Raw genomic sequence first — 23014 nt, forward strand, 5'->3', positions numbered from 1 at the left:
AACCTCCTGAGCAGCTGAGATTACAGGTGTGCACCACCATGCCCGGCTAATTTTTGTAATTTTAGTATAGACGGGGTTTCACCGTGTTGCCTAGGCTGGTCTTGAACTCCTGGCTTCAGGAGTTCAGATAAGAGCCACCACGCCTAGCCTGATCATTAGGTCTTAAGATTTATTCTCCCCTTTGCTTTGCCCTAGCACTACAAGAAACAGGTTGACTAAACAAAAACCCTGAATGGTTAACAGTTAAAATTTGAAAAAACTGGCCAGGTGCGGTGGCTCACACCTGTAATCCAGCACACTTTGGGAGGCCGAGGTGGGCAGATCACCTGAGGTCAGGAGTTCAAGACCAGCCTGGCCAACATGGTGAAACCCCATCTCTACTAAAAATACAAAAATCAGCCAGGTGTGGTGGTGGACGCCTGTAATCCCAGCTACTCAGGAGGCTGAGGCAGGGGAATCACTTGAACCCAGGAGTCGGAGGTTGCAGTGAGCCAAGACTGCGCCACTGCACTCCAGCCTGGGTGACAGAGTAAGACTCAGTTTCCAAAAAAAAAATTTAAATTTCAGATACTTACCTATCCAAAAAAATACATAATTTCGAAGAACCCCAGAAGTTAAATGTAAAACAATGTTTTATCATTACAAACTCAACTGTTTTATGAAATTTATTTAAATGTTTCTTTATCATACACAATATATATCAAGGTTTGAGAAATCTGGAGCTTGTATTTAGAAACTGGATAGACTAGATAAACTTTTTGCTGAACATTTAAAATATGTTGAGATATTATAGTTCAAAACCAAATCATAATAATGATTGCTCTTTCAAGAATGAATCAAACATCATTACTCCCATAGCACTGAAAGAATTACATCTAAAAACCATTATCTAGGCAGAGTCAAATTTCATGTTTTACAAACAAAACAATGGCAATTAATGGCCTTATTTTTATACCCATACAATCAGAGCTTCAACATGTCTAATTAAATAATTTTTACCTGTGGATGGTTCCTCCAGACCTCGAACATAACTCTTAGCACATGTAACTTTCCTTCATCACTTTCAGCTAAGGTTTTGAAGACTTCATGAAACCTTTTGATAATGGTGGGAAAAAAATACCATATGTACTTATTCATTAAACATTTTAGTGTTTTCAAAGCCTTTTCAACGTTACTCAATTTATAATGCAATATATAAATGCAAAATAACTAAGTATTAACCATTAAGGATGCAAAAAGTGTGATTACAGATTCATAGTTTTTAAGGAAGCTGTCACAAAATCTCAAGACATTTACAATATACTACCGTTAGCCCAGGGCTACAGTTTACAAGAATAGGTAAGGACTAAGGAACTGTCTTCAAACATGGTGAAATATTCAAACTGCATCTTCTGTGGGAAACCTGCAAGTAATATAAAGCCTTGGAGACAGAGATGGGGTGAGATGTCCAGTTTCTCTGCTTGGCTGAAGGAAAATCTATGTGCTCTTTCTTCCTTTGGACGCTGTCTGACAAGTTAAAAATATCTGTCTTTAGATGCCAACCTTTGGGTGACTCCCAACAATGTAGCTGATTCTAATTTCTTCTTACATTGCTTTAGAAAGATACTTAGCGTGGGAACTTCCAACTGCGTATGACTGTCCTAAAAATCTAGGTTTTTCACTAGTTTCTTTAAATGTCTAAATGAAAAAAGCACTTACCATGTACATATGCCAACTGTACAGACTGACGGAAGCCTTAGGATATGGATTTTAGCTGCCACAAACCCAAACCCACTGTATCCAATTATACGTTATTAAGATCTTCATATTCAACAATCTTAGGTAAAAATTACCATAACACTGGTGTTCACCAAGCAAAGTTCCAAACCCTCAAGAAAGGTTCTGTATTCATACATACTTTGCAAGAGCACTGAAGGAGTGGCTGAATGATTTGGCTGCCAAGTGTAGCAGAGTCTGTACAAAGACTTCTATTTTCAATGGGTTAAAACTGAATCCTTCATCTGAAAAACATTTTATAGTAAAACAGAAAAATATAAGTACAGCAATTCCTTGGTGCCTTACCTCAAATGCTAAATAGACGGTTGCTCACATCTATACACAGATATTTGTGTAATGTTTTTTAGTTCTAATAAACAATAAAAGACTGTCACTGATTTCAAACACTGAAAATATGAAACCACTTGTAATTTTAACTCTTAGTTTTATGTGACTGTCTTAATTCTATCATCCATTCCTTGAAAAAAAAAAAACCACACAGGTTTCCTTATTCATAGTCTCTATTATATTAATACCAAAAAAACACAAAAAACAAAAAACAAAACCCAGCAAACCCTTAACACTTATGTCTTAAGATGTCTGACAACATCTAAATTTAATGCCATCGTTTTGGCTTACGCTTTCTAAACTTATTTTCTCTAATATCATAATACAAGTTTCCTAGAGATATCCAAACAAAATCCCAGTAATAAATACCCAAAGGCCACTAATATCTTATTTTGATTCAGTAGTTTTTCTATGTGCATATCCATTTATTGATTCAGGCAACTGTATAAATTATTTTGTCTATTTTCCCACTCTTGCCCAGAAAAACTCCTAGGATTCTGGTTGGAATTACATGGTATATAACTGAGTAAATGTTAAGCATTATTATTCTAATAGCTTAATTTGGAGAAAACATCCAACTTTATAACACACCAAGTCTTTCTATTCAGGAACTTCTCTATGGTGAAAGCAGGGGTTAAAAATCCTTGAATGGTAACATATTTCACTTTGTATTTACGATGAAGTTTATATTCTTAACTAAGCTATATCACAGAAATGTTAAGATCTCTTTTTATATAAGGGAAAAATACCTGGGGTGCTAAGAACAACAGTCTGAACAGGTCAAACAGATACAGATATATTGCTTTAAGAGCATGATGTTGCCAGAGTTATGTTTATGCTTTAAGTTGGCCTATACATAGTTCCACTTAAGAAATACTGAATTCTACTTACCGTCATCATCATCCTGGTTAGGATTTGGTACATCTTTCAGAATGCTGAAGATTTCATCATTGGTTGCCTTACTTTTAAAGGCAACAGCTAAACAGAGGGCAACAGAATGTCCAGGAAGAGAATCTAAACACAGAATTGGGGGTAAAGGGAATGACAGATCAGGTTTCAAGACTATTCTAATGAACAGTTAAATAACTGAGAAAAAAATTTTTTTTAATTCTTCCTTTCAAAATAGGATGCTCTTTATCTCAAGGTCAATATTTAATCTGTATAAAAATACCATATGTGAAAGCTTTTTCTAATAGGTTAATGGTTTTTCACCTAAAAAGGGACAATTCTCATTTCAACAATTCATTAAGGACACTTAGCTAAGTAAAATTTAGAGTACAAGGTGCTGATCATCCTCAAGATGAATGGTAAGGAGGAAAGTGGACACAGTTAACCTGTCTTTTAATGCCCTCAACTCTCCTGGGCTCAAAATCCCAAAACCAACGTACTTCTCTTTCATTTTGCCAACACCCACTTCCTCTTTCTTTCCTCGGGACCGTGGAAATGAAGTCTGAGTCTCAACAAGGTAATGGCTGCCAACTTTAGAGAGGTTTTTGTTTTTGTACTTTTCTTTTTTGCTGAGTCCACAAGCTTGAATCTACGTAAGTCAGATGCTCATGTGATGGGACTCCTTGTATTTACTATTGGTTGGTATCAGTTGAGTCCTTATTATAAAAATTTGTGCTAATATACACTGTAAGGCATCACCAGAGCAACAAGAAATCTGCTTTTAATGTAAGGTAGACAAAGAGGTAACAAAAAAGGCAATCCTGTCATAGAGTATGAGTTACTGGAATGAATAAAGTAAATTACAACAGTCATGTGAGGACAGTCATATTACACCTGCTGTGAGCTTTTTCTCTAAAAGAAAGAAGGCGAAGAAAAACAGAATCCCCTGTCACCAGTCTACATTCTAGGCTGGGGAACCAAGATATTCACATTAGACACAGCCAGGAAGCAATACAAAACTGGCTTGCTAAAGGTTAAAAAATATTTACAGCTATTAAGCTTGGGCTAGAATCTAGAAGGAGAAAAGGAAGTGGAGCTAGAAAGGGCTTTCCAGACTGGGGTAATGGCAAAGCCAAGAACAAGGACTATGGAAAAAATAAAAAAGTACATGAACCTGGCAGAAGTTGAGGTCCATGTGGGGAGAAGTGAAAAATAACAAAGTAGGAACAATGGTTATGAAGGCCTTGAATGCTAGGCTGAGTTATTCCTATGGGGATAAAAGAAAGCTTAATCTTCAACAAAAGTCTGAGCTTTCTGATAGCAAAGACTATACCTTCTCGGGACGAGTACAAGACAAAACTCAAAACCCGGCACTTCTAAGTGCTGCATGAACCTTTGATCTGCCAAAAAGCACAGTGGCTAACAGCATGGCCACTCAGTTAGTGCACCTACGCCTGAATTTGGGCTCCACCACTCAAAAGCAATCTCATTCTAGCTTGACCTCTTGGAAGTCATTTCCTCATTGTAGTTTTGATAATCATATCTATTTTTCAGAGTTGACATAATGAAATAGGAAATGTACCAGGACCAACACAGTTTATTTCAAGGAAAACAGGTACAGTCAGAGACAGAGGTGGAGAAACAGGCACACAGTATGAAAAGCAAGGAACAGCAGAAAGTTGTGAGATACGAAGAACCTCTACACAACACAATATGGAAGGATCATGGAGGGGCTGTGTTAAGTGTAATCTGCAAAGAACAAGTTGGAAAAACTCCACACCTAACTCTACCAGTGATCAACAATGTATAATACTTTACCTTCATTAAGTGTAAATACTATGCAAAGGGCAAAATGGCACATCAAATTACACTCCCTCATTTATGGTGCAATTTCAGAGATTATGTGACCAAAAGGTAAGAAAATCATAATTAAGAATTTACTTTTAAAGGCATACTGCCACAGAATATGTGCATCTATGTTCTCAATACCACACCTGAACAAGATAATGAATTCAAGTAATCTCCATCACCATGACAAATACACATTTTCAGTTTAGTAAGTTCTAACTGTAAATTCATCTTGCTATACTTAACACATTCAAAAGTGAAAAAATGATAAGCCAGTAGTAATTAATTTTATCACAACCAAATCCTCAAAATGATGACAGGGCAAATAAAACAGTGGCTAATGATACACCACCTTTCAAATACAGGAAATATAAACCCCAAGAAAAGAAAAAGTTCAGTTTCTCCACTTTAAACAACTAACTTCAGATATACTTGAACTGGTACCTTTTAAAGACAGAGGGATTTGTTTCATTACTTACTGCTACTTTCATCTCCATACTTGTAAATGCAGGTTGGGTTTGCAGGACATAGAGCTGAGAAGGTAGGAGGAACAATATCTAATATACGCTGATGGTAAGACAACCTACAATACAAATAACAGCCTCAGAAAATATCTTTTATCAGTCCCATTCTTTGGTAACACCCAACTTACCTGGAAAGTCACGATCTCCAACAACTTGAACTCAGCTGACAACCAAGAAGTGAAAGGGAAAAAAAATCCTTTGAGTTTTTGTCTAAGCCAGCACAACAAATCTCAGGCATACTGCAGAACTTACTGGCTTGCACTGAGGTGTGAGTGAGTGAGCTCATGAGCTTGGTGGCCAAGTATGTGGGGTGATGATGGGGCATGGTGGAGATTACAGTCTGCACGCTTTGGAAACTGGCTATATTGTATCAAATAAATAAATATTGAGGGTAATGGGAACCAAGTTTCTTACTGCCTGAGAAGGTATTTACAAATCATGGTAGAGAAGAAGTGTAGAAATAAGCTATTGAGTTGGAATTGGAGGCATATATACACACAGGTGGACATTATAAAAATAGTTATGAATGGATGGATGTGTGTCCACCAAGAGGCTTAGAACCAGTGACACCCCAATGGCAATGAGCGTATCAAGTGCCCAGATCTTGGCTCCTAAATACCATATTCCATTACTCCTTTACTAGAAACTAGGGCTCCATGAATAAGTAGATGATTCCAGCGATAGGGCAAGAAAACGCAAGATGATCCTAAACATGTTGTTCTAGAAAATAAGGAAATGCTCAATGAATGGCAGGGGACATTAAAAAAAATATAGAGAGCTTACCGGGGCTCCTCATGTACATATCAGGGACAATTTGGGCATCACAATAAATGATCCTCATAGTTTATAACCCATCAAATGAAATATAATTAGTCCCTACTGATATATAAATAAAGGAATAAATAAATGGAGGAGAAAGGACAGCTCTTACAGAAGGCCCACTAATAAATGTAGAAAAAATAATGGAATGAGAAAATCATCACTTGGCAACCATCTTAGTGGTAGCTGCTAAAAGCAGGATGGAGATCTGATAAAGAACAGAGTAAGAGTAAAATTTCAGAATATCTCCCACAAAATACTAATCAATTCTACTAAAGGGAAAAACGGTGAGGTTAAGGTAGAGAAAGCTGGCAGATATTGACATGACCAGGTGGATCAAGATTAACATCACCAGTGGTGGGAATCATGTGCCTCTAGAAGTGACACATCAAGAGGATTAACAATTTAAGACCTCAGTCTGCTCATGAGAAATATCAGAGCAATCCAAGTAAGGTCTAGACTCTTTCAAACTGGTAAAACCACAAAGATAGAAAAAGAATAAGTGTTCAAGACTGAAGGAATCCGAAGAGAATGACAACTCAACACTATACATGTACCTGGATAAGATTCCAGACCAGGCCGGGCACGGTGGCTCATGCTTATAATCCCAGCACTTTGGGAGCCCAACGCAGGAGGATCACGAGGTCAGGAGATCGAGACCATCCCGGCTAACATGGTGAAACCTCGTCTCTACTAAAACTACAAAAAATTAGCCAGGTGTGGTGGTGGGCACCTGTAGTCCCAGCTACCAGGAGGCTGAGGCAGGAGAATGGCGTGAACCCGGGATGTGGCGTTTGCAGTGAGCCAAGATCGTGCCACTGCACTCCAGCCTGGGTGACAGAGCGAGGCTCCATCTCAAAAAAAAAAAAAAAAAAAAAAAAACACTCCAGACCAGACAGGAAATACACACGTTGGGACGGCTGGCAAAATTTCAGTAGCACCTGTGAATTATGTGGTAGGATTGTACCACAGCTAATTTTCTGATCTAAAAGGTTGTATGCTGGCTAGGTAGGAGAGTGGTTTTGTGTTGGGAAGATATGTAATGGAACATTAAAGGATAATGGGCCATTACATCAGCTGGGTATGCAGCTTATTCTCAAAGGAAAACCAATGTAATGGGTCTCTAGGGAGAGACGAAAAGGGAGTAAGCATGAGAGCAAACATGATAAAATGTTAATAGCTATGGAATCTAGGTGAATAGGATACAGAATTCTTTGTAATGTTGTGCCAACTTTTCTATAAATCTGAATTCATTTCATATATAACATCTTTTTTATTTTTATTTTTGAGATAAGAGTATCGCTCTGTTGACCAGATTGGAGTGCAGTGGCGCAATCTTGGCTCAAGCGACTCTCCTGCCTCAGCCTCCCAAGTGGCTGGGATTACAGGAGTTTGCCAACACCCCTCGCAAATTTTTGTATTTTTAGTAGAGATGGGGTTTCCTCATGTTGGCCATGCTAGTCTGAACTCCTGACATCATGTGATCCACCCGCCTTGGCCTCCCAAAGTGCTGGGATTATAGGCGTGAGCCACTGCGCCTGGCCTGTAACATCTTTAACAGAACTTACTGGCTTAAATTCACATGGAATCTATATGGCATGGTTGCCTAATTTTTTTTAGCCTAAATCTTGATTAAAAATGGGATGGAAGATGAGTAAGTGGATTTTGAATCCAATATTCTGAACACACATCACAAGTGCAGAGAAGAGAAAGAAATCCTCCCAAAGAAGTTAAAAGACCTAAACAAAGGAGAAAACACAAAAAACTTACCTCATACATTTTTCTAGAACTTCTCTTACAAACTTTGGTTTGGGACTTTCAGGATCTTGACTAAGACAATCTGACCTAAGGAGGAAAGGTAGTTTTATCAATGCTTACATAGAATCTGCACTTACACCCATTTGTACTATAATTATCTGTTAACTTATAACAACTTACAAGTTTTGTTAAGTTATAATTGCACTTGTAACTATTTGTACTTAACTACAAATAGTTTCCAAGAAATTAAATATTTTAGACCCTTTTAAACATTAGTAGTAAACATTAGTAGTTTTTTGACTACAGGAAAGGATAAAACACACCATCACTTACCAATCTTCCCAGCTCCAACGGAACTGGAAGTTACTTAGATGATGAGAAAACCAATTAATAAACCTATGTAGAGAAGGGGGAGGTAGGCAAAGAAAAAGGAAAAATGGCTGGGATTTAGAACAGTAACTTATATAAGCCTTCAAACAGATAAAACCCGATTTTACAGAGTTAATGAAAAGCATATTCCCCTACATGCAGCTGTATCTTCTGCCAACTCTCTTTATCCTTTTTAGGTCAATGGCAGATACAATTCTAGTACCTGTTTTGTGTGGGCACCTAACATGTTTATTATTTAATTCTCACAACTTCCAAGGTACATATTATTTTCCCCATATAAAAGATGATGAAACTGAAGCAAGAAAAAAAAAAAAAAAGATGAAACTGCAGGCCAGGTGCAGTGGCTCATGCCTGTAATCCCAGCTACTCAGGATGGAGACTAAGGCAGGAGGATTGCTTGAGCCCACAAGTTCAAGGTTATAATGAGCTATGCTCATCCCACTGCACTCCAGTCTGGGTGACAGAGCAAGACTCTGTCTCAAATAAAAAAAAGAAATTGCAGATAAAACATTTCATAAATGGCAGAGCCAAAGTATAGTCTTTGATACTTGACTAGAGAATGAAATTAAAGAAAATCATAGCATGGACATCAAAAAACGTAATGTTACATTAAGTATGAGTCTGGTTATTAGACAAAGGTTATTTTGGGAGGCAAGAAAAAAACTAAACATGGAAATTCTTAAAAATGTCTTTATCAAATTCCTTTATGAAGTACAGGAAGTAAAAGCTGTTAGCTCAGCAGTAAAGCGATTACTGTACCTGTCTACACAGGTAGTGTTCATTGTGTCCAAACGCATGTATAGCATTTCAGTTGCCTGTGCAAGCTGTGAATTTAGGATAAGGAAAACTGTTCTCCACTTTTATCCCAAATAAGTTGTAATAGACAAGAATAGAAATAAAACATTTCAAGTCTTTATAATGATTAATAATGCTGAACATCTTTTCACACAATCTTGTTTTTTCTTACAGCTTTGAAATATCAGTGATGTATAATGAATTTAACCTGCATACACTCGTGAAATCAAGATAATATTTTCATCACCTCCCAAATTTCCCCATGCTCCTCCATATGCACAGGCATACACTGTTTCATTGTGCTTAGCAGAAATTGCCTTTTTTTTTTTTTTTTTAACTGAAGGTTTGTGGCAACCCTGCAACGAGCAAGTCTACTGGCACCATTTTCCCAATGGCATCTGCTTGTTTCATGTCTCTGTGTCACATACTGGTAATTTTTACAATAAAACAAGCTTTTCCGTTATTATTAATTGCTGCAATCCCATAATAAAACTTTAAAAAATAAGAAGATGCTTTCTATGTATGAGCAAAGAAAGTGGTTTTCTGAGATGGAATCAACTCCTTGTGAACATTGCTGAATGACAACAAAGGGTTTAGAATGTCATAGAAACTTAGCTAATAAAGCAGTGGCAGGATTTGGGAAGATTAATTCCAACTCTGAAAGAAGTTCTACTGTGGGTAAAATGCTGTATCAAACAGCAAGCATCACATCCTTCAGAGAAACCTATTGTGAGAGGAAAAGTCAATCTAGGCAACAAATTTCATTTTTGTCTATTTTTGAACTTCCTGACCCAAATAGTGAAGCATGTATCTACATATGTATAGGTACATATGTATTAATAGACATACAAGTACATATATGTAATACACACACACAACACACTTCAAAAGCCACATTTTTTACCTACAAAATTTAAACCCACAAGCAGAAATATTTAATAATCTTTTAAGACCAGGCCAAAGAGATTAAGTTTAAAAACAAAGGAAAGGATACAACTTGGGGTAGAGAGCCAGGCTGAAGTTTGCACAGTTCAATGAGGAGTGTTGTGTACATCACATCAATGTGAGGGGGTGCTGGAAGTTGAAACAGCTCTGCAAAGATCACCTACAAAAGAATCATGAGTCATAATTCAATCCAATTGCTACCTTTGCACTTCTATTAGAAAGACCTTAACATTCTAAATCTGAGCTCTAACTCCATGCATTCATAATGCAAATGGAATTACTTTTTAATATTTAAAATTATGCTCTTTCAAACACAAAAATCTAAAACTGAAAACTGTAATGAAAATTTCTTCTCTCTGTAATTCGATCAAATAAAAACACACAACACTAATGCTTATTTGATCTACACTCCTTCCAGAGAACTACGCAATTAAATTCCAACTTTGAAAGCACCACAGCTGAGCCAGGATGTACAGCTTTTTGAGGGGCTCAAAAGATCCATGACAGTTTCATTCCTATAAGTAACAAGAACTCTTAGGCTGGGCGCAGTGGCTCACGCCTGTAATCCCAGCACTTTGGGAGGCTGAGGCAGGCAGATTACTTGAGGTCAGGAGTTCAAGACCAGCCTGGCCAACACGGTGAAACCCTGTCTCTACAAAAAATACAAAAATTAGCCGGGTGTGGTGGTGGACACCTATAGTCCCAGCAACTTGAGAGGCTGAGGCAGAAGAACTGCTTGAACCCAGGAGGTGGAGGTTGCACTGGGCTGAGGGCGTGTCACTGCACTCCAGCCTAGACGACAGAGCAAGACTCCATCTCAAAAAAAAAAAAAAAAAAAAAAAAAAAGAATTCTTTTAGACTCTGGGGTCAGGAAACAAGAAAATCAAGTCATTCCACACTGTCACTTGAAATAGATACCCAGATCTTTCCGGCAGTCCAAGACTTCTTTGCCATGCGTCTTATTCAGAAACTTCCTTCCCACTCTCTCTGTATAATTGGTGGACCACCTGCCTAGAATTCTAAAGCCCTAGTCTGCATCCTTTACTCTTACCTATCTCTCACACTTCTACACTTCGGTCTGATGAATTTCTATACATTCTGCAGATTTAAAAATGACATTTTGCATTTCAGACATGACATTGAGCCAAGTTCACAGCATTAAGTATATTCAAGTTTTGTAAAGATAGGAAATACACAGTACTTTTTTTAAAAAAGCACAAAAGTGCAATATTAATAAAATGTGAATCTTAATACATCCTATCAGGCCCAGCTAGCTCAGTCAGTAGAGGATACGACTCTTAATACATCCTATCTATGCTGTCTCTTTCATGAATACTATTTATTTATTTTGAGACGGAGTCTCACTCTGTCACCCAGGCTGGAGTGCAGAGGCACAATTTCGGCTCACTGCAGCCTTGACCTCCTAGGCTCAAGTGATCCTCCCACCCCTAAGTAGCAGGGACCACAGGTGCATGCCACCATGGCTGGCTCTTTCTTTTCACTTTTTTTTTTATTTTTAGTGGAGACAGGATTTTGCCATGTTGCCCAGGCTGGTCTCGAACTCCTGAGCTCAAGCTATCAGCCTGCCTGAGCCCCCCAAATTGCTGGAATTATAGGTATGAGCCACTGAGCCTGGCCCATGAATACTTTAATATAAAGAAATAATGCAGTGGGCTGGGCACAGTGGCTCATGCCTGTAATCCCAGCAACTTGGGAGCCCAAGGCAGGCAGATCACGAGGTCAGGAGTTCAAGACCAGCCTGGCCAATATGGTGAAACCCTGTCTCTACTAAAAATACAAAAATTAGCCGGGCGTGGTGGTGTGCGCCTGTAGTCCCAGCTACTCAGGAAGCTGAGGCAGAAGAATCGCTTGAACCCCGGGGGCGGAGGCTGCAGTGAGCCAAGATCATGCCACTGCCCTCCGGCCTGGGCGACAGAGCAAGATTCCATCTGGAAAAAAAAAAATGCAGTTAACAGTTTGACTCACGTGTCAAGTGAACACTGTTTTTTGATATAAATCTCTATAATGTATTCAACTGTATACTAACATCAACCTTTTGTACCAGTTAATATGAAGTCAAAAGTGTTGCTACTCTATTTCTAAACTGCTTGGCTCTTTAGATTTCTAAGAATAAATGATGATTCATCTACACTTTGTGTTACAGTAAATAATACACTAAGTTTATGCTAGTACTGAGAGGCCAGATAAACACAATTAAAGATACGTTATCTGTCTAAAATGGTATTTTAAAGTATTTAAATCACTTATACGTTTGTTAAGTGGACAATGTATTGACAGAGCTAGAGGTAACTTACATTATCCACAACAACTATCCATGAATGAAGACATACTATATAAATAACTTATAGGCAACTCAAAATTCCATTTGGCTACTGGTTTCAATCTCCTTTTTTCTCTTTACTAACATGGCTAATAGAGCACCAAAACTGACAGCAATTTCCTCGCTTCTCTGTTAATTTTGAATGCTGGACAAGTAGCAATAAATAAATAAGCCAAGAGTAGATTATACTTTAAAGCCAACAGAAAGATTCTGAAACTCAGAAACACGCTCCACATGGAATTCATACCTCAACTATGTGGTAGTTCAAGGGGATCTTGTTCTTCCCTGGATAGCTCACTAACTGTGCAGCACTATAAAAAGTGTAATTTAAGTTTAATAAGTATACGAAGACACAAGAAAAGTCAAATAAGCAGTTTCAAAAGCAATGTGTTTAGATATAAGCAAAGAAAAATCTTTTTTGAAATGTCCTAGATTTCAGTTACTTCATTTAACTATGGCATAAATTATTCTGTCTACCACAAGGAAAATCTTTACTGCATCCAAAATTTCTTGAAAGATCAAAAGGAGTCTAGGTAATAATACTAAGGAAGCATATTCAGATGTACTAACTTACAGAAGTTTTAATAGAGTAGATCACTCTCATAATACTATATTCATTTCCACCTTAAAATCTAAACAAAACTTTCCAAAGTTTAAGAAAATTTTATTAAAAAAAAAAAATTTCAAAGCTTGGGTGTCTAAATGCTAGAAAACAGGGCAAAACCATTGGTATCCAAACCCAAAATAACTTGCCATTCAAGCTCTCCATAGCATATGCTAAATATCCACACCAAACACACTGGCATCATATGCTTATTACTATAAAGCACCTTGAAAAGTACTATACAAGGGTGAAGAGCCTTGAGAAAGTAAAGCAAGTGTTTTTAGAAACTGATTTTAGCAAGACAGGGAGTCAGGAGGATACAATTTTCTTATACTCTCAACATATATTTTGCTCTTACTGAATCATCAAAATTGCTGCTTTCTCTCCCTTCTAAAAGTACCACGAAAAGAATCTTACCAAGTCTTCCTTTCCTTCCAGTGGGACTTAATGATGCAGTGAAGATTCTCTTCTATTACAAATCTTTCCACTGAATGACTCCCTGGCATGACAGGACCCTGGAAAGAAAACCAAATGTGTACACTACAGGCCTAGAAGACATATTTCTTTGACTTATTCAACAAATATTTGAGCGACTATTATGTTCCAGGCACTAAACTGGGTGATGGGGATAAAAGTTCTGAGGTGTTAAAGCTCTATATTTCAGGAAATTCCATTGTCATGTTCACTTACACCCCAGAGTATCAGCTGTAGTGTTTTTTCTACTGCATCTCATACCTAACCATACAACCACTGCCTACTTTACACACCAATTATTATATGAAACTAAATAATTCTGGATAATACAAGTCTTACAGGGTTTATTTTTTAAACCAAGAGAGTGAATTATTTCCATTAATAACTATGCAGAGAGAAAATTCTATTCAAACACCACATAACCATAAAAAGTCATGCATGAATTGAAAGATGCCCATAATATATTGTCTAAGCTCAAAACATATTCCCTACATGGCATTATTTCATTCTTAAGTGTATTCACAGCAAACAGGTTCGAAAAACACAAAACAGACCTTTAATAATGACTTCTGGATGATTCTAATCTTTTTTTTTACAATTTCTAATGCTTTTTAATAAACAACTTGTAAAAGGCCAGAACAGAAACAAAATCCTGTTCGTTTTGAGAGTAATAAGTATTTTATATATTTATACTCTTCTAGCAAGGGATGGATATGCACCTTACAGAGGTGACACCAATTAAATATAAATACAGGAGAAACACATTTTGAGGTCCCATTCTAGTTTCCCTTGCACACAAAAAAAAATCTGACCACAAACATTAGCAGTCTTAAATGTAAACCAGATTTTCAGTTAGATACATCTAAGTAGATCATTACATAATTTTGACTAAAGTATTTGGTTACATATGGAATATAGCAAAGATGGCAGCAAGCTGATAATGTTGTATATGTCACTGATTATCTGACAAATTTTCATTCCAAAACAGATTACGTATATACTAAATTCCTACTGGTCATAAGCACTTTACCACACGACAGAAAAGAGACAATAGAAGAAACTCAAATTTGACTTAGGTGGTAATATTAATTCTTATGGCAATAGTTTTCAACTGGGGGCAATTTTGCCCTTGAGGGGACATATTGCACTCTCCGGAGATATTTTTGGTTGTCAAAACTGAGGCAGGGAGAGTGCTATTGACATTTAGAGGGTAGAGGTCAGGGACACCACTGAGCATCTTACAATACACAGGATAGTACCCACAATGAAAATTACAAATTTTCTTAATTGTACAATATACAATTATAACAGTACAATGGCTGCCAGGAAACTTGACTTTGAAATAAAGAATATGTATATTAAAAATGATAAAGTCAGCTTAGACTAATCTTTGGAATTTTTTAATTAAAAATACTTCTAACATTTGTTTTCAAATAATCATACAATATGAATCATCACAAGACAGGCTGTGTTGCCTAGAGAGGGACCATATCTAAAACTAGGTACTTTTATTGAGAAATAACCTTATTAAGTATAATTATGGACAGGTGCAGTGGCTCATGCCTGTAAGCCCAGCACTTTGGGAAAACGAGGTGGATGAATTGCTTGAGCCCAGGAGTTCGAGACCAGCCAGGGCAACATGGCGAAATCTCAACTCTACAAAAAATTTGCCAGGCTAGGGGATGCATGCCTGTGGTCACAGCTACTCAGGAGGCTGAAGTGGAAGGATCACTTGAGCACAGGAGGCGGAGGTTGCAGTGAGCTTAGATCTCACCTCCAGCCTGGGCAACAAAGTGAGACCCCATTTCGAAAAGAAAAAAAAAAAAGAAAAATTGCCAGAATGACTGAGCATTCATCATGTGACAGACACTGTTCTTGTTCTATGCATTTTACATGTTAATAATTTAATCCTCATAACATGATATATATACTACTATTATGAGATATATACTATTATTATTATCTTCAGGAAATGAAAGCACAGGGAGGGAAATAACCTTCCCAAATTCACACAGCTAGTATTTGGCTAAACCAAGATTAAAACACAAACCAATGTAGCTCTCAAAACCCAAAACCCACACTCTTAGCCTGCAAACTGTGCATGTCTCTCTAATTTATTTACACATGCCAAATATAATTTCTTGCATAATGAGGTGATATCATTCACTGAATTAAAAAGTTGGCCGGGCGTGGTGGCTCACGCTTGTAATCCCAGCACTTTGGGAGGCCGAAGCGGGCGGATCACGAGGTCAGGAGATCGAGACCACGGTGAAACCCCGTCTCTACTAAAAATACAAAAAATTAACCGGGCGTGGTGGCGGGCGCCTGTAGTCCCAGCTACTCGGAGAGGCTGAGGCAGGAGAATGGCATCAATCTGGGAGTCGGAGCTTGCAGTGAGCCGAGATTGTGCCACTGCACTCCAGCCTGGGCGACAGAGCGAGACTCCGTCTCAAAAAAAAAGTTAACTTCATTGCTACTGACCTTCTTAGATAAAAACAACTCAAAATTAAAACATACCACAGGCCTAATTCGAGAGGGATTAACCCACAAGCACAATGCAACACAAGTCATATCTAGGACTTTTAGTCAGTCACTTACCTCGGGATCATCTGTGTAATCAAACATTCTGAAGATGACCCTTGGCATTGGGTACACTGAATCTTCAGTGTGAGGAGGTGGTGTAAAAGGAGGCAGATTGTGCTGCAGTGCTTCACACAGGATGCTGTCAAAGGCAAGATAAGGTCTTAGGATGTGCCGTTCCTGCCAGCGATCCTTTTTCAATTTCTGAATCTGGGCCCACAGGCAATCTAAATACTAAAGACAGATTAATTTTTAATCATTAATATAATTAACATTTTGACTAGACAAAATGAAAAAATCAGTACCCTTTAAAATACAGGATACAAAAGTAAGCTAACTTGTAAGATGGTACAAAAAAAGGTGCTAAGTTTTTGTTTTTATTTTACTTACAAACTCTATCTGTTTGGAACTGTTTTTACATTTTTCAAATTGAGTATTTAAATAAATACACGTCAACTCTGTAATAGCTGGCATTCCAAAGAACAATGGAATATTTCAATTACATTCTATCATCTATTAAAAATCTACCATACACCTAGAGCTATGAGAAGGAGCTATCATGAAATGTAGAAACACAGCCAAAGGGTAAAAGGGAATGGTCTGAGTATCTTAACAGAGATAAGAATCTATTCAAGAGCTGTGTTTGTATCACAAGAGACTGAAATCAATTTACCTCTTCTTGTGGATGTGGTTTATCAGCAGTCCATACCTGTAACATGGGTACATGAGTTTTTTGGCGTCTTCTAAAGATAAAAATGAAAATCTACATTTAGGCTTTTAAAAACATGAGATGCTCAGTCACCTTCATAGTTATTAAAATGTAAATTAAAGCAATGAAATAACATTGTACCTACTGGAGTGGCAGATATCAACTGTTTTGATAATGTACTGTGTATCATCAAGATGCGGGTCAAGATTCAGTCTCAAACATTGTTGACAAAGAGGTTAACTGGTATAATCTCTTTGGGAGAGTATTATCTCTTTGGAAGGTAATTTGACTAAATCTATCAAAATTGTTTAGAATCTTCAACCCAGCAATGCCATTCCTAAAAATTTATATCCCCCATAAATATATTTGCACATGTACATAAAGACATATACACAAAGATATTCACTGAAACATTGTTTATAATAGCAAAAGATTGAAAATAACCTAAACATCCACCAACAGGAGACTTCAGAAATCATGGTACATTAAAAAGTGAAATACCCTACAACTGTTAAAAAGAATGAAGTAGAGTTAAGTATTTTTATGCAACAAATCCAAGTTATAGTAAGAAAAAAAAAAAAGCCAAGTGAAGAACAATGTGTATATTGGGCTATCATTTGAATAAAAAAGAGAAAGGATATGTATACACACACGCAATATTCTTTTTTTTTTTTTTTTTTTTTTTTGATGGAGTCTCACTCTGTCGCCCAGGCTGGAGTGCAGTGGCGGCATCATGTCGGCTCACTGCAACCTCCGTCTCCTGGGTTCAAGCAATTCTCCTGCCTCAGCCTCCCGAGTAGCTGGGATTACAGGCACCCAGCACCACGCTCGGTTAATTTTTGTATTTTTTAGTAGAGATGGGTTTTCACCATATTGGCCAGGCTGGTCTCAAACTCCTGACCTCAGGTGATTCACCCGCCTCAGCCTCCCGAAGTGCTGGGATTACAGGCGTGAGCCACTGCGCCCGGCCAAAAGATTCTTATTTTTTAAGCTTCTTTTAACTTTACTTAATAACCAACTAAGTAGCTATTAACAGTTATCCAAAAAAAGCACTTAAAAAAGAGAAAATGAAACCTAACAACAAAATCAATCTGTAAAAACCTAAGGGCCACATAACCATTACCATGTTGCTGGATAGTTAAGCATAAATTTACTAAAAAGACCTATTTATTATTATTGTATCTAACAATATAAACCAAGCTTTTACATTGGCTTGGGAGAGATCGGTAATGGGAAGACGTGACTATTTTAATTGAAATGTGTCATATTACAAGTACTGGCTGGATGGAGGGTTAAGGACCACTGTTTTAAGAGCTTGATTTAGGATTAATTCACATGAAATAAATACATTGTATGTGCTAGGACAGTGGTTCTCCACTTGTGAAATGTGTTAATAATACAGATGTCCAAACCTCTCTCTCAAACTGTATAATTTATTAGATCTGGGGGTTGGGGTCTGAGTATTTTAAGTACCACAGGTAATTCTTATCCACGCTAATATTTGAGGAACTATTGCACTAGGGTGTTTTATGTCTTTTATAAACATATAAAAGCAGCTTAAAAGAAGCTATATTACCAACTGTCCTTTGCACTGGCAAAAGTAAGCAAACCCTATCTGACTACTTTGAGGTCTTACTGAGTTAAAACAGCAGGAGAACAGGATTACCTAGAAAATACCTTCAGGAGCTCTACAGCTTATTTTTGAGAAACTCAAATGATATCACTGATATAAGATATCCTTTACCTAAGCAACAAAGAGTACTATGAGCTGTGCCCTTACTTAAGATAGCTTTCAGTGTTGGCAAAGATGCGGTCCATCTCTGCATCTTTCTTTTCGTACAACTCCTTTCCAACCCAGGGCAAAGATGACAGAAATGCATACACATACCAATCTCGTCGCACCTAAAGGATTTTTAAAAAGTTAAGTTTAAAATATGCTTTAATTATATTCGTTCATATTTTATTTATTCTTGAATGAAATCCTATGGAAGCTATTTAATAGGACTTAAGTAAGACATCTGGTTTATACAGAGCATTTCTAGATATATTAGTTCTAATCTTACTAGACAGCATCATTTAAATCAACATACAGATATTATGGGAACCCACCAGTGTGCCAGTCAACTTAATTTTTAGATAGTAAGAACTTAAGTGTGATAGTCTGCTGTTATTTTTTCTTCATTGCTAATGGGTTATCAGCAAAAAATTCCTGGTACTATATGAAAGTACCAGGATTCAGTAACCCCTCAAGAACCCCTCAAGATTCAGCATGAGGGGTTCTCTTACCTGAGGCACATCTTCTTCCTGAGTTACGCTTACAAAATTTTCAAACATAGCAACCATTGATGGGGCGGCAATCACATGACAATTCACAAGATCAGATAAAAAACGGACCTGTTGGGGCAAACAATTTCTGCTATTAAACCTAAATGTTCTTTATAATAACTACAAAATAAGCAATCTTGTATAGGCTAAACTATTGGTCTGAAAAACTATAGCCTAAGGGCTGGATCTAGCCTACTACCTGTTTTTTGCATAGCTAGGAACTAAAAATGGTTTTTACATTTTTAAATGCTTGAAAAAAAAATTGAGTATTTTATGACACATACAAATTACATGAAATTCAAGTTTCAGTGTCCATAAGTAAACTTAGTGGAATAGCCATGCTCATTCAGTTACATATTGTCTATGGTTGCTTTTGTACTACAATGGCAGAATTGAGAAGCTGTAACAAAGACTATATAAAGGACAGCAATCTGTGAGTTCATAGGTTTCTATGCTGTACTACATCAAGAATCCAGATTGTAAAATATTCTAGCTACTTCAACCTATAATCTCCTTTTCTGTTTGGCTGTAATTTTCACTGAATTACAGAAATGGAAATTACAGAACACATATTTATTGGGTGTGCTTAGCGTGCTATTGCTAAACACTACTAAAAGTCACTGTTAGGGGACCCATTCTAGTGGAACAAGCACAATCTCAATACAAAGGAATGAGTCCCACACTAAAAGGCAAATTAAGCATTTTTTAGGAACAATGACAAAGGGAGTTGGGGAAAGCATCACAAAGGAGGTAACAATTAGGCTAGGTCATAAAAGATAAGCAACAGTCTCAAGTAGTGAGCAAGGAGGGCAGTCTAGGCATGGAGGTTCAAAAACAAGGTGTGTTTAGGGATCTGCAAGTTATTTTGATATTGCTGGAGAGTGTATGGGAGACAAGAATAGAGAAACAGACTGGGGAAACCATAAAGGGTCAGGCTAAAGAGTCTGGACTTTAATCCTATAGCCTGATGGGTGTCCAAACTTTTTTGATTGTGTACTCAGTAAAAAAGAATTTGATCACATATCTTCAACACATACATATGTATTTATGATATATACTGGATCACCATTAATCTATGTATTATTAGTAAGGCTTAATTTCATTTCCACTTAAGATAAATAAGAGTTTTTAATATTCACTTCCTGCAACCCAAGGAATCATCTTGTGTACCAGGCTTTTAAGACCACTCACTGTAGACAATGAGAAGGAACTAAGGTTTTTTTAACCAGTAACAAACATGTGCAGAGCCTAGTTATAGAAAGACCAGTCTGGTGCCACTGTAGAACACAAAGTGAAAGGCAGAGAATATAGATGCAAAAAGATCAGTTAAGAGGCTATTAAGGACATCTGGAGGAAGGCATAAACTATGCTAGAGGCCCTGGAGACCAAGAAAGGACAGAGTTGAGAGAAATTAGGGAGACAGAATTGACAGGGATTGGGAACACCTATGGTACAAGAGGGCAAAGGGAAGACAAAAATTAATGCTCAGCTTTCTAGATGGGTTATTCAGTACACAGTGGCCATTGTATGAGCTGGGGAGAGGGCAGAAAAAAGGAGGTATGAATGATGCATTAATTTAGGCACTTCCTAGTAAGGTGTCTGAAGGCTATGCAGCTAGCATCTGGAATACTGGACTGGAGCTCAGGAGAAAGGCTGGAGATACAGTTACAGATTTGGGGGTATCGTCAAAATAAAGGTGGCTTATTAAGCTATGAAAGTGAATGAGAATGCTTTAGGAGAGCATTTTAAATTATTTGGTTGTAGCTCACCTTTTCCCTCCATCCCAACAGTAAGTCGTAAACATACCAACAAACAAACAAACTTACCAAATATACGGCTTCATTATAATTGTTTGCTTTCAATGATTCTTTAAGTTGACGAATCATGGCTTCTACAAATTCTCCACCAAAGTTGTAATTCCTGGCATTCAGTAGTCCAACTAATGTTGTATAAATTGTCAGCTTCTCAGGTAACAGGCGTGCACTGATTTAAGAACCCAGTATAACAAGAAAATCCCAAAACAATGGCGTTAAGTTGCTGAATTTTATGTGAATCTTTTTATCATTCCATTAACTTTGGAACAGGATTACTTTTAGCTATGTCTTTAAAAATACTTCAGAAAAAGCATGTCATTGAGAAATGTTACAGACATAGTCCCGTAATTCATTAGTTAATCTAAGAGTTAAGAAAGTAAATGATTTAATTGTAAATTTATCATACTGAAATAAATAAAACTAATGCTACAACAGTTTTTCTTCAAGTGTGCTTAGTGGAACTGAATAGCATTTCCACAGAACATGGTTTCCATGGTAAAATAGCTCAGAAATCCTGGGTGAAACAAGCCTCTTTAATACAGAATCATTAAGGGGGGGGGGGGGCGGTGTGCAGCATTCAGAATTTCTAAACTTAGCTAACCAAATGTCATGGAACTAGAATTCTACTTTGAGAAACACTATTCTAGTTGCTAGAAAAGATGAACAATTAAAACGAGTTTCATCTAAGTTCCTACCAGTTTAATTATTGAATTTTTTAAAAACGTACTCTGATATAGTTAAGATTTGTTTACGTCTCAGTTGCTTACTCCAAGTGTGTTGATTTCATTAAAGTTATTTGAAAAGTATGGGAAAGGATTAAAATAAACCTTTAGAAAAAGCAATTTTTCCTAATTTAGGCAGCCTTTAGAATTAGCACAAAAAGCAGTAAGAATTCATAATCATTCAGTGGGCAAGAGATTCTCTTTGACTTGTTTTCCTAAAGTACCTAGCAGAACATCAGTGACAATCAAGTCTTCAAAAAAACACCTGTGTTGATGGTAACTGTGCTCCCTGAAACCCTCCCAAAACCAAAAATTAAAAAAGAACACTGCGAAGCAATACAAATTCAGCCTTAAACAAACAAGGCTTCCAACAGTTTAAGTATAAATACTACTCCATTTTAATAAAGGATTTCAGAAGATTTCCTTAGTAGTTTCTTAAAGTTACCTTCACTTGATCTAAACTAAAAGGCTGAGAAGTGATAAACATCACCTTCATAATTTAAAAACACCTCATGGATACATTACAATTTCATGTAACTACAAAGACTCCCGTTTATCCAGAGAGCATGCCTATTAATAGTGGCTTCCAAAGCATCTTCAGTCTTCCAAGAAGGGCTATTACTTGAGTTACTAATTCCCAAATTTGTTTGGTACTACTAATTTAAAAATGTAAGTATCATACATTTAAATGTACATGCTTAAAAATATATATCTGAATGAGACAGTATCTACTATCTCTATAAAAAGTCAACTAAAATGATTCTAAGGTTCTAAGAAATAACACATAAGGAAAATGTTCAATTTTAGTTTTATCCCGAAAAAGAGTTCACCAAAGGGCCAAAGGTTGGCTCATTTGTACAAATTTCCCCATAGAAGGAAAGCCAAGGACATATAGAACATAAACATGTATTTTGAACATTTCCCAAAGCATTTAAGAGTAGATAATACTTTATCACCTGGATTCATAAATCTTTTGCATACATACACTGTACAAAGAAGCCTTAAGATCTTGCTCTTGTAGTTAGGAAGATCAGCTTCCAAAACACCAGCCAAGCCTTCTAGGTTGCTCTCCAAAGAGCAGGCACTCTGTAGAGGACATCACATTAAATATCTGTCAAGTACTCAGCAATATAAATTTATTTTTAAAAATCTATTTAAATGTAAATATATATATATTTTAAAATCTATCATTTTAAAATCATTACCAGTCATCTGTCCTTTCAATTGCTATTTTAGTGAACTAAAATAAAAATTTCTACATGATCATTAAAATAGTCTTACATGCATACAGAGCTATAATGGGTTTTGTATAAATCAGTTCAGATAGTTACTGTTCTTTAGAAATCCATGAAAAGTGGACGAGTGAAATTTAAAA

General features: G+C 36.9%; 2 protein-coding genes across 8 annotated transcripts in view; one reads left to right on the top strand and one right to left on the bottom strand.

Annotated features, from left to right (window-relative positions):
• The window catches only part of XPA (XPA, DNA damage recognition and repair factor), a 47029-nt gene extending 37385 nt beyond the window's left edge, over positions 1-9644 (top strand). The window contains exon 7 of one of the 2 annotated variants that reach the window (XM_055271756.2): positions 9300-9644. In XM_055271756.2, coding sequence (XP_055127731.1) covers positions 9300-9360 — 61 coding nt within the window. In that variant the 3' untranslated portion in view covers positions 9361-9644. Of the gene's footprint in view, positions 1-4545; positions 4580-9299 lie in introns of those variants that run through there. The other variant, XM_055271758.2, reaches the window with a different exon arrangement.
• The window catches only part of NCBP1 (nuclear cap binding protein subunit 1), a 38943-nt gene that overhangs the window by 7933 nt on the left and 7996 nt on the right, over positions 1-23014 (bottom strand). Inside the window, exons 3-18 of one of the 6 annotated variants that reach the window (XM_055271748.2) lie at positions 22625-22725; positions 20930-21086; positions 19065-19172; positions 18559-18680; positions 16743-16812; positions 16088-16303; positions 13433-13530; positions 12659-12722; positions 10120-10230; positions 9090-9154; positions 8274-8336; positions 7953-8027; positions 5319-5422; positions 2995-3117; positions 1898-2000; positions 1000-1093 (exon numbers count right to left, since the gene is read on the bottom strand). In XM_055271748.2, the coding sequence (XP_055127723.1) occupies positions 1000-1093; positions 1898-2000; positions 2995-3117; positions 5319-5422; positions 7953-8027; positions 8274-8336; positions 9090-9154; positions 10120-10230; positions 12659-12722; positions 13433-13530; positions 16088-16303; positions 16743-16812; positions 18559-18680; positions 19065-19172; positions 20930-21086; positions 22625-22725 (1674 nt within the window). Of the gene's footprint in view, positions 1-999; positions 1094-1897; positions 2001-2994; positions 3118-5318; positions 5423-7952; positions 8028-8273; positions 8337-9089; positions 9155-10119; positions 10231-12658; positions 12723-13432; positions 13531-16087; positions 16304-16742; positions 16813-18558; positions 18681-19064; positions 19173-20929; positions 21087-22595; positions 22728-23014 lie in introns of those variants that run through there. The other 5 variants (XM_055271749.1, XM_063636183.1, XM_055271750.2 and 2 more) reach the window with 5 other exon arrangements.

The sequence above is a fragment of the Symphalangus syndactylus genome, chromosome 3, assembly GCF_028878055.3.
Source record: "Symphalangus syndactylus isolate Jambi chromosome 3, NHGRI_mSymSyn1-v2.1_pri, whole genome shotgun sequence".
In the NCBI taxonomy this organism is placed as follows: Eukaryota; Metazoa; Chordata; class Mammalia; order Primates; family Hylobatidae; genus Symphalangus; species Symphalangus syndactylus.